This window comes from Salmo salar, chromosome ssa23 (genome assembly GCF_905237065.1).
Source record: "Salmo salar chromosome ssa23, Ssal_v3.1, whole genome shotgun sequence".
Taxonomy (NCBI): domain Eukaryota; kingdom Metazoa; phylum Chordata; class Actinopteri; order Salmoniformes; family Salmonidae; genus Salmo; species Salmo salar.
In genome coordinates, this window is record NC_059464.1 from 32728929 (window position 1) to 32740909 (window position 11981).

General features: G+C 43.0%; 1 protein-coding gene across 2 annotated transcripts; it reads left to right on the plus strand.

The window, feature by feature from the left end:
* The first annotated feature begins 357 nt into the window (after nucleotides 1-357).
* On the plus strand, nucleotides 358-11817 carry mp2k2 (Dual specificity mitogen-activated protein kinase kinase 2). Of its 2 annotated transcripts, XM_014169272.2 has the most exons (12): nucleotides 358-647; nucleotides 1123-1240; nucleotides 1516-1726; nucleotides 1937-2083; nucleotides 2483-2560; nucleotides 5473-5524; nucleotides 6587-6711; nucleotides 6906-7125; nucleotides 7316-7380; nucleotides 7503-7564; nucleotides 7977-8022; nucleotides 10478-11817. In XM_014169272.2, exons 2-12 carry the CDS (start codon nucleotides 1152-1154, stop codon nucleotides 10586-10588), a joined length of 1206 nt encoding a protein of 401 aa, XP_014024747.1. In that variant the 5' UTR covers nucleotides 358-647; nucleotides 1123-1151; the 3' UTR covers nucleotides 10589-11817.
* Nucleotides 11818-11981: the final 164 nt, after the last annotated feature.

The window sequence follows — 11981 nt, forward strand, 5'->3', positions numbered from 1 at the left end:
TGAAGTAAGTTTGTAGTCTGAACTGAAGTATGAGTTGCTCGTTGTAGAAAACGGCTTGATTGTAATTTCTACAACCTTCCATTGGAGGTCGCTAATCATGAGAGACCTGGCGATAGTTCAATTGCTATGCCCATGATAGCTCAGTCTCGCGATTTTTGGAAGACTCCACGTTGCTGGGTTTACACTAGATAGCAAAGCCACATCGTCAAAATTGTCTACATCTTAATTTAAGGTTAGGATTAGCCATAAGGTTAACAGTGTGGTTAAGGTTAGGTTTAAAATCAAAATTTAAGAAGATACATTTTAGTTATAGGCGGGGTTTATGACTTTGTGGCTTTGGTAACTAGTGACGAACATGTTTCTGTTTCCTGTACAGAAACCCCATAAGCAAAGATAGTTCACTCATGCCGTTTACCATTGGAAAAAATAAATCAGTTCCGGTCTACTTAACTGGGTGTGTCTCCCACAGACACCAATACAATAGCAGCTGGGTCCATTAAACCAGAAGAAAAAAACTGCGAGTGGGGTGTCTCGCTTCCTTTTCAGTCTCTGCCGAAACCCTTCTCCGCAACCAAGCTTCACACCCGGCTGCATAGGGAAGGTCCACCGCTGCACCCCACCAAACCTTCGAAGGCCAACCATCCTCGGTCAGTGACCAGTCCTGTCAACCACCGCCGCTGTCCTTTCCGTGAGACCTGAGTGGCGAGGGCCGCTCCGATTTGAGGAACGCAGCACACGATTTTCGTAGGGGAGCTGGTTCTAGTTATCGCCTAGCAGCTAGCTTGCTAGCTAGGCTAGAATCGAAAGGAACAGTAACGTTAATGTGTTGTGTAAGAAATACTGCTAGTGTAACGTTACTGTTATAGCTAGTTTGTTTGTGAAATATTCTGTACTCGTTAACTAGCTAGTTAAGTTAGCTGTCTAAATAACGTTAGTCAAATGCACCTGACCTGATGGTGACGTGCATTAGGGATTGTCCTTAAACAGTTATCTGCCATGATCGCAAAGTAACGTTACTTAACTAACGTTAAGTCACAGACCACCAGCAACATTTACCCCTGTTGCTGTTTTAGAACAACTTTGAAATATCAGTTAATTCTTATACTGATTTGCTTTGGAAAGTCGTCCAGTGCACTGTCAAATATTTCGAAATGGCTCCGAAGAGAAGACCCGTTCCCCTAAATATCACGCCCATTGGAGAGGGGCAGTCCATCTCCACGACCATCGATGCTGCGTCCGAGTGAGTGTTCAAGGAGGGCTAAGGGCATGTACTGTACTGATATTAGGCAAATGTTGATTCCGGAAACTGTAGTTGCACAATTTAGTTCCAGGCCAAAACGAACCTACCTAACACTAGCCTAACGCACCTAATTCAAACCAATCATGGGCTCAGTGATCAGTCGTATCTGGTACTGCTCGGCTAGAACACAAATGTGTCCCCAGGAAAATGGTGAAGAATATGGTTATTTAATATTGATCTGTGCCATGCTCACTCCATGCATATCTCCTTCTTAGAGCCAATCTGGAGGCCTTACAGAAGAAGCTAGGTGAGCTAGATTTGGATGAACAGCAGAGGAAACGCCTGGAGGCTTTCCTCACCCAGAAAGCCCAAGTGGGCGAGCTGAAAGATGATGATTTCCACCCCATATGTGAGCTGGGCGCTGGCAACGGTGGAGTGGTCAACAAGGTCCGCCACAAACCCTCCAGACTGGTCATGGCCCGGAAGGTGAGTCTAACCTTGTATGTACTTTTGACATTTTTCTCCAAACCCAGAGTTTTAGCTCTACACTTCACTACACTACTGAGACATACAGCTGTTGAAAGAAACCAGGGCCACACAGAAGTCTAAGTTGGTTTATGACAGTGAAACTGATAGTTATTCTAGATGAGCAGTAGATTATTCGGATGTTTATCTGATCTCTCTTCTCCTCCACAGCTCATCCACCTGGAGATTAAGCCTGCCATCAGGAACCAGATCATCAGAGAGCTGCAGGTGCTCCATGAGTGTAACTCTCCCTACATCGTGGGCTTCTACGGGGCCTTCTACAGCGATGGAGAGATCAGTATCTGTATGGAGCACATGGTAAGAGTGAGCGAGACCGAGGTTTGAGTTGAGGGGGAGCGTCTGATTTACCTTAGTCATTGAACTAACATTATGCTGGAATGATGCAACTTGTTGGAAGACAATGGGGGGTCCATGGCAAAAAGGAAGATATGTGAATTCTCATTTTTGCTGAGAGTATGAACATTTGTGTGTGGTTTTGAGACGGCAATGGTGCTTATAGTTGGACCTGTGGTATAACACTAACAAACCAGTTGTAACTTTGTTTTAACAAATTGATGTGTTGCAGTGGTTGTTACGATATACCTTGTCATGCACCTGGAGCTATTGTGTATTACTGTATGACAAAACAATACAAAATGCAGACCGTGTACAGTAGCAGTGTGTGTCAGTAATTAAGCCGTGGCCTGTTGGGTACAGGATGGAGGCTCTCTGGATCAGGTACTGAAGGAAGCCAGGAGAATCCCTGAGGAGATCCTGGGCAAAGTCAGCATAGCAGTGAGTATTACACTACATAATAAAGATTTATTTGTGTATTATTTGTGCTTCATTCAGTGGTACTTGCGTTTATTTTGTAGATGTCTAGATTTATCTCCTTTTTAAAGCAAGTTTCCTGCAATTCTATATATTTTGCCATGGGGTGGAGAATTTTCGTTCTCAGTTTTATACCACATTTCCTGCAATTCTACACATATTGCCATAGGGTGGAGACAAATGTTTGCAGTTTTTAATATGATGACCGGAGTGACTAACAAAAGCAATGAGAGCCCCACGGTCGGTAATACAACCATGATTCCTACAAGTTTAGATGGCTGGCCATAACACAAATTACCAAACTAAAAAGGTTTAGCTGACACAGGCCAATTGAGTAGCTGACATAACAAGATATAAACTACTAATGCACAACCACATTTCGAAATTGCAACTTGTGGGGGAATTGATCCGCGGGCCAGTTGCCCATCTGTGCTCTAAACACAACAACTTCACAGTATGTCACAACTGTGATCAAATGCACTCTGCTCCCTTCCCATGTGGTTAAAGGCCCGATGCAATTATCAAATAATTTCTGGTTAACAATTACTACATTACTGTAATACATTTCCATAAAAATAGCTTTTTAGCAAGCAAACATTTAGCCTTTTATGCTGGCTTCGAAGCAAGCAACACTGAAGCATGCATGAGAGCACCAGCTGTTCCGGACGACTGTGTGATCATGCTCTCCGTAGCCGATGTGAGCAAGACTTTTAAAGAGGTCAACATTCACAAAGCCACAGGGCCAGACGGATTACCTGGACATGTACTCAAAGCATGCACGTACCAACTGGCAAGTGTCTTCACTGACATTTTCAACTTCTCCCTGACTGAGTCTGTAATACCTACATGTTTCAAACAGACCACCATAGTCCCTGTGCCCAAGAAAGCGAAGGTAACCTGCCTAAAGGATTTCCGTCCCGTAGCACTCACATCTGTAGCCATGAAGTGCTTTGAACGGCTGGTCATGGCTCACATCAACAACACCAACACCATGCCGGAAACCCTAGACCCACTCCAATTCGCATACCGCCCCAACAGATCCACAGATGGCGAAATCTCAATCGCACCCCACACTGCCCTTTCCCACCTGGACAAAAGGAACACTTACGTGAGAATGCTGTTCATTGACTACAGTTCAGCGTTCAACACCATAGTGCACACAAAGCTCATCACTAAGCTAAGGACCCTGGGACTAAACACCTCCCTCTGCAACTGGATCCTGGACTTCCTGACGGGCCACCCCCAGGTGCTAAGGGAGGCAACAACACATTTGCTACGCTGATCCTCAACACCTGGGACCCTCAGGGGTGTGTGCTTAGTCCCCTCCAAGCACAACTCCAACATCATCATTAAGTTTGCTGACGACACAACAGTGGTAGGCCTGATCACCGAAAATTATGAGACGGCCTATAGGGAGGAGGTCAGAAACCTGGAAGTGTGGTGCCAGGACACCATCCTCTCCCTCAATGTGAGCAAGACAACGGAGCTGATCGTGGATTATAGGAAAAGGAAGGCCGAACTGGCCCCCATTAACATCGACAGGGCTGAAGTGAAGCGGGTCGAGAGTTTCAAGTTTATTGATGTCCACATCACCAACAAACTATCATGGTCCGAACACATCAAGGCAGTTGTGAAGAGGGCACGACAACACCTTTTCCCCCTTATGAGACTGGAAAGATTTGGCATGGGTCCCCAGATCCTCAAAGTTATACAGCTTTACTGTCGAAAGCATCCTGACCGGTTGCATCACCGCCTGGTATGGCAACTGCTCGGCATCTGACCATAAGGCGCTGCAGAGAGTAGTGCGTATGGCCCAGTACATCACTGGGGCCAAGCTTCCTGACATCTAGGACCTATATACCAGGCGGTGTCAGAGGAAGGCCCTAAAAATGGTAAAAGTCTCCAGTCATCCAAGTCATAGACTGTTTTCTCTGCTACTGCATGGCAAGCGGTACCGGAGCTCCAAGTCTAGGACCAAAAGGCTCCTTAACAGCTTCTACCCCTAAGCCATAAGACTGCTGAACAATTAATCAAATGCCCCCCCCCCCCCTTTGGTTTTACATTGCTGCTACTCACTGTTTATTATATATGCATAGTCACTTTACAAATGACCTCGAATAAACTTTATCCCCGCACATTGACTCGGTACCGATACCCCCTGCATATAGCCTCTTTATTGTTATGTAATCTTCTTGTGTTACTTTTATGTTGGGATTTTTTTTTTCTCACTTTAGTTTATTTAGTAAATATTTTCTTAACTCTTTCTTGAACTGCATTGTTGGTTAAGGGCTTGTAAGTAAGCATTTCATGCTAAGGTCTACACCTGTTGTATTTGGCACATGTGACAAATAACATTTGATTTGATTTTGCTGGGAATGTCTGAGTGGCCTAAGTGAGGGGCCTAATGGGAGGGACATAACCTGAAAACTAGCTGTTATTGGCAGAGAGGTTTGGAACTCTCTTTGTGGTCTATGGTATTCTATTAATTTATAACACCAGGCAAACCAAAACTCCACCTTAACCCTGCTGATTAGGTCCTGTGTAAATTGTATTTTCAACCAGCAACTATCAGGAAATAGTACAATATGATAGGAAAAAACTGAATTTGGATTGCACTGGGCCTTTTGGAAGGAGTTTCTTATTGTTTCTCAATGGACTGCTTTTTCTCCTTTTATTATGATAATCAGGAGTCACAGGAAGCTCGACATGCAAGACCTCACTGTTCTCACCGTTCACACTGTGTGCGTGTGTTTTTGATGTGATATCCTGTATGGATGTATCTATGGACTCAGCTGGTCTTTGTATGATTTCAGGTCCAGGAAGTGTGGGTTATTATATGTTGTGTTAAATAAAATGTTTGCATCTCACTTTTAAAGGTACTCAGAGGACTTGCCTATCTGCGGGAAAAGCACCAGATCATGCACAGAGGTAAGCGACAGCTCTATATATAGAATGTGTGTGTTTTTGTGCATATTAACGATATGGTTTGAGACCCTGGATAGTGTTTGATTTGGATGGAATGAATTAATGTGATGTCTATAGTGTGTTTGGGTGCATCTGAAGCTGAGGAGTTCTGGTGTCTATTGTTCTGAAGTCGAGGACGGTGGTGAAGTGTTTTGAGCTGAGCGTTGTGGTGTACAGTTTAAAAAAAAAAAAATAAATTTAAGTTGAGGGCACTGGTGTATGGTGATGTATCGGGAGCTGATGGGGTGGGTTCTGGTGTATGGTGATGTATGTGGAGCCGATGGGGTGGGTTCTGGTGTATGGTGATGTATGTGGAGCTGATGGGGTGGGTTCTGGTGTATGGTGATGTATGTGGAGCTGATGGGGTGGGTTCTGGTGTATGGTGATGTATTTGGAGCCGATGGGGTGGGTTCTGGTGTATGGTGATGTATGTGGAGCTGATGGGGTGGGTTCTGGTGTATGGTGATGTATGTGGAGCCGATGGGGTGGGTTCTGGTGTGTTGGGGGTGTAGTTGGAGGCGGAGCTGAGCTCCATGGTGTATTGGGGTGTGGTGGTGTTAGGCAGCAGGGCTGAGACAGAGCTGTCTAGGAGCCCAGTCGGTAATTACACGCTCTCCGATGTGATTACATGGCAGCCACACCCTGCAGCCCCCTCCCTCTGTCTCTGTCACGCCACCTCTCATACTTGCCCCTCTGTCTCCTCTGAAGTGGGAGGGGTCACCACAGAGGATGGATAGCAGGTCTACTACACCCCATTATTGAGAGAATATTTCCAGACTAGCGGGATTGAGGAGGATTTGGCTTGTTTGTATGGTCTCAAATGTAAATGTTGCGGTCCATGCTAGCTAGCAGAATCAGTGGCTTTGTGAAATGTCAGTGGTGAGGTGTCTGGCATGGTAGAGGGAGAGGGACAAAGAGAAGTGGGGAAGGGGCTGCTGGGTCTGGGCCTCTGGCCCTCTCGCTCTCTGACAACTCCCCTCGCTCTCTGACAACTCAACTGTCCACCCTCCCTGCTCTGCCACGCAGACGTCAAGCCCTCCAACATCCTGGTGAACTCGCGCGGGGAGATCAAGCTGTGTGACTTTGGCGTGAGTGGCCAGCTCATCGACTCCATGGCCAACTCCTTCGTGGGAACGCGCTCCTACATGTCGGTGAGTCAGCTCTCCCTCCCCTGCCCAAGCCGCCTTGCCAAGAGCTGAGGCCGTACCCAGTAGAGGGCTGTGTCGCACGGAGGCAGCCGCTGCCAGCCCTGTCCCCTTCCCCCAGACACCTGGAGGGAGCGATGCACAGAGCTGCCCGCCCACTTGGCCCACTCTGGGTGTGACGTGCATGTGTTCCTCAACAGCCGGAGAGACTGCAGGGCACACACTACTCTGTGCAGTCAGACGTGTGGAGCATGGGCCTGTCCCTGGTGGAGCTGGCCATCGGCCGCTACCCCATCCCCCCGCCTGACGCCAAGGAGCTGGAAGCCATCTTTGGCCGGCCAGTACAGGATGGAGCTGAGGGGGAACCACAGGCCCCCTCCAACCGCCTCCCCAGACCACCAGGAGGACGACCAGTCAGCGGTTAGAACACACCTGCAGCCCTTTCTTCTCACACAATATTACAACACAGATTATATAACTGCTTTTCAAACACATTCATTTTTGCTTTTCAATAAAAGGTATTCTGGAAGCAAAAAAATAATAGTTACAAAAAAATGGTATGTTTTATTTACGATGTCTAAATACCTCTCCATATTGTCCTCTTCCTCAGGACATGGGATGGACAGTCGACCTGCCATGGCGATATTTGAGCTACTGGACTACATTGTCAATGAGGTCAGATGAACTGCTGACTCCACATTTATATTCTCCTTATTACATGTTCTCCTTGTCCGTGTGCTTGTCCGTGTGGTTATTTTAAATGACTTTTGTCTTGCGCACCTTCTCCTCATTCCCAGCCTCCTCCCAGGCTTCCACTCGGTGTCTTCACCAACGATTTCCAGGAGTTTGTAACAAAATGGTGAGCCCAAGCATTCATCATATAATAATACTGCCCATTATTACCTCAGGACCTTTTATTGTCAGCATTCAGACAGAATCCCCAGTTGGTTTACTATGATTGTTTGGTGGCTGTGTGTGGACTCTCCACATCTTGTGAATTATTGTATACACGAGGCATGGCCTAGAGCAATATGGAACAAACTTAGATTCAAAGGTCATTTTCTCACCTCTAGAGAATCACTTTATATTAGGTAAAGTCAGCAAAATGCTTATTGTGATTCCCTGTGCAACTAACCTACTCCAAGAACTTCTGGAGGGTTTAGAGAAAAACATATTTCATAGTGGAGAAAGCTTTTCTTTTATTTCTCTTTGCTGAGTTTTCTAATGATTTCTCGGGAGTCATAGAGATTATCAACTGTTTGTGTTAATAGTCTGATCAAGAATCCAGCGGAGAGAGCTGACCTGAAGATGCTGATGGTAAGTAGTTTTCAAATTGGCTCAGGGGTCCTATTAGCTTTCAGAAATCTGCATTTTGTTATATGCAGACATTCAAAAAAATATGCGTTATAAACCGCTTCACCTGCGTTTCATATTGAAAGTCAAGTCTTTTTTTCCCCCATTTTTTTTCTCAATAAAGTGATCAGGGGCTTGCAACTACAATCAGGGTTGGAGGGTAACGGATTACATGTAAGGGATAACAAAAACGGTAACTGTAAACCGTTACGTTACAAGCAAAAATATTGTAATCAGATTACAGATACTTTGGAGAAACTAGATCATTTCTTCGAGGATTACTTTTAAAATCAGAAAGATTTTTCTTTGCAAACCTTTCACACTTCTGTTTTCTCAATGACATTCAAATCAGCATTGAAAAAAGGCGCAAATTTAAGTTTATTCCACCTGAGTGTGTCTGACCACAAGTCAGAAAGTCAGAGAACACTGATGTCACACCAAATTGGTTTGATGGATTGCGGGAAAAGAGCAGGAATAGGCTTTTGTAGGCTACATTCCAAGCTATGTCTTCCAATGGTGTGACTGCTGTCGGCATCCAAAGATTATCCAACTTGAATAAACGCTTGGAGGTAAGGATGACAGCAGTGGTGTAGTCTACGGCGATACAGATATCACTTATTGTTATCTACATTTGAATCACACTGCTGCTCTCTCATTTAGCTATTTGCGCCTTACGGATTGTGGATGGCTGTTCACAAATCTAAATATGTATTTGAACCCAATAATGGTTGAATTCAAGAAGTTTAAGCTGCTTATCAATCATTGTTTTTTAAACCAGTGGACATTCTGTGAAAAATGCGCTCTTGCCACAGCTGCACAGTGCGGATCCCAGCCTATGGAATAAAAGTGGGGCTTTCATTGCTCAATCTAATTCATGCTGATAAAAAAATTTAATCCATTGGCCTAATGGACACATGTTCAAACTCACACACTTTTGATAGACTTAAAGGGGCAATCTGTAGTTGCTGCATCCATTTTTGGACTTGTAAATTATATATATATCCATCCATAGATTGATTCTTGAAGAATATAACTTATAAATGACAGTCCTTGCATCCTTAGCTCTGTCTATTAATTTGAGAGTGGTTACATTTCTCCAGGCCCATCCCTCAGCTTTTTAGCAAAACACCAACAAAAAGTTAAATAGGCCTATAGCAAATGCAGCATTCATTTTTCACATGTAAATACCACTTTTCAGTAATGTTCAAAGCATGCCATTCCATGAGCGCAGCATTTATTTTTCAACTCAAATCAATGAGCCCAATCAGTCCTCCATGACAACAAAATCATAAACAACAGAGTAGGGCTGGCTAATAAGTCTTTAGTTTTGGGTTTATGCTCAGGTAAAACTATTTGGCTAATCTATAATTCCATATTTCAAAGTCCTATTCTTGAAGATCAAGGGGTATAACATTTTTTGGAATGACTGGAATTCTGATGGATGGGTTTTTAATGTAAAGATATAATTTAATCGTATTATTATATGTAGTAGAAAGCGATAGGTTAGAAGAATCCTACATAACCAACCCATAAAGTAAAATTTAACATATGGCCAGCCTTGTAAACTTGAACATTGATTTATCCTGCAATAGATGTGTTTCAATTGGTAACATACATTTTTGTCTTCTAATTACTCTCTTAAGGGGAAAGTAATCTAAAAGTAATGGAATGTAATAAGATTATGTTACTGAGTTTGGGTAATCTAAAAGTTACGTTACTGATTACAATTGTGGATAGGTAACTGTAATGGATTACATTTAGAAAGTAACCTACAAAATACGCTAGTGCAACAGATTCGGCAGAAAATTGCTTCATTTTCATTAGATGACAACAGAAGTGCAATGCTATTTTGGCTAGGAGCCACACAAGAAAATTAGTTTACAATGAGTTTTTTAAATTTATTTTTAATTTAAAAAATGATACATGGCCAGCATATCTAATGTTTGTCATAGGACATTTAGCTGGCTACATTCTTTCTAATGTTTTGCTTTAAATTAATCTATAATTTTACCAGAGAAAAATACAAAGAGAAAAGTATTGGATAAAAGTAGCTTCACATCATTCAAAGCACTGTTAGCTGATGGAATGCCTGTGAGAGAATGCAGGGATTTGATTGGTCTGATGATGAGCGCAAAGATTTCTCATCCGGTGGAGAAGTGCAACTGAATCACAAAATGAATCTGAAGCCGAGCAGAAATTACAATAAGAAGCATTTCAGATCTACTTTGACAAAAGGCAGCAATATCTTTCTTATGCGTTTTATCTAAAATAATTGTGTGTGGGAAAAACGCCCAAATTCTGCATTAAAGCGACCACTGTGGCTATGTTACCTCTCTACTGTACATGCCCTTTCGATATTAGCCATCAACTAATTCTGATGTATTAACTAACTTGCGTTTGCTGTTTTGTTATTGTTTAGAACCACACGTTTATCAAGCGTGCTGAGGTGGAGGAGGTGGACTTTGCTGGCTGGATGTGTAAAACCATGGGCCTCAACCAACCCAGCACCCCAACCCGCATCACAGAATGAACAGCCCAACGCCAAACTGCTTCCCACATTAGGATCCATGGTGTCTCACTGTCACACACACACACTTTGGCACCCTTTTCGTCTTGCTCTTAAAAAAGGTTTCAGCACTCTCTCTAAAGTACACATATCATCAACAGGGCCAATTGACTCAATGTATGACCACAGATTCCCATACCAGTGGCAGGGTAGATCTACACACTAGTCATGATATTTTTCTCCAATCATCATATTAAAAAGAAGGTACAAGGCATGAAAGGGCTGCCAGGTTATAATTTAATGAATTGTCATTGATATCATCTTACCACATTTGTATTGATAAATTCTGTATTAATATTGGCAAGAGAGTTGTTAATGGTTTGTGCAACTGCATATTAGTGAAGGCTGTAGAGGGGCCATCTTTGACAAAGAAAAAGTGTCCATGACAGAAATCACTGGAGTCAAGTGCTTTGTATTCACAGGAGGACAGCAAACCAAAGAAGGTACTCATCGTGACTACTAATGTTTTGCATTTAATGCCTTATCAAAGTACTTCGTTTTGTACATTCATGACCAGTACAGTTTTGAGAAAGGAGTACTTTGAATGTTGACATTTTTATTTGACTATAATAGTAATTACGTAGTTATCAAATGTGCTCATTTTACAAAATGACATCATTTGCTATCTTATATATTTTCCAGACACTCGAGATCATGTTTTTTTTATTTTTTTTAAAACTTGTATCTGTATCAACTGCCTGAAACGCACATCTGTGTCAAGTCAGAATATGTCCAACACCTTGACTACAGACGCTCTGAAATGTTCAGATTTTTGCCAGTCGACTCTTTATTCCCCCAGTGTTTTTGGTTCTGCTCGCACTGTTCTGCTTTGCGTGAGTAAGTGTAACCTACACGCCAAGCTTTCTTTTGGTGAAGCCGTGGTTACTGGCTCTGGTGGGGGTTGGGGTAGCATGTATTCATTAGCCTGTCGTCTGTAAGAGCCCCTGTATATATAATCTGCTTCTGGCTGACCTTTACAATTTCCAATAGACTTGCATTTGTTGCTAACAAAGTTACGGCATTGTCGCCTGTATGTGTATAAAGCTATATAAACTTTACGCAAGTGCTATTTTGCAGTCTTAAGAAAAATATTTTGACTCGTTTAGACAGAAATTTAAGAAATTTCGTTTTATCTAAAGAAAATGTGTTGGATATTGTTATAATGTAAAAAATAAAACGTATTTGTGAATGTATATGGCAATTTTGTTTTCATGTGGGGAGAGTTTTGTGGTTAGTTATGGAACAAATGTTAAATAGTGCTTTCTATTGGGCGAACTGAATGGCTTTGCCCTCTTCCAGGAGCGTTCCTTTAGAAACAGGACACTACCAGATACTTACGGAGGAAAGACAGGAGGTA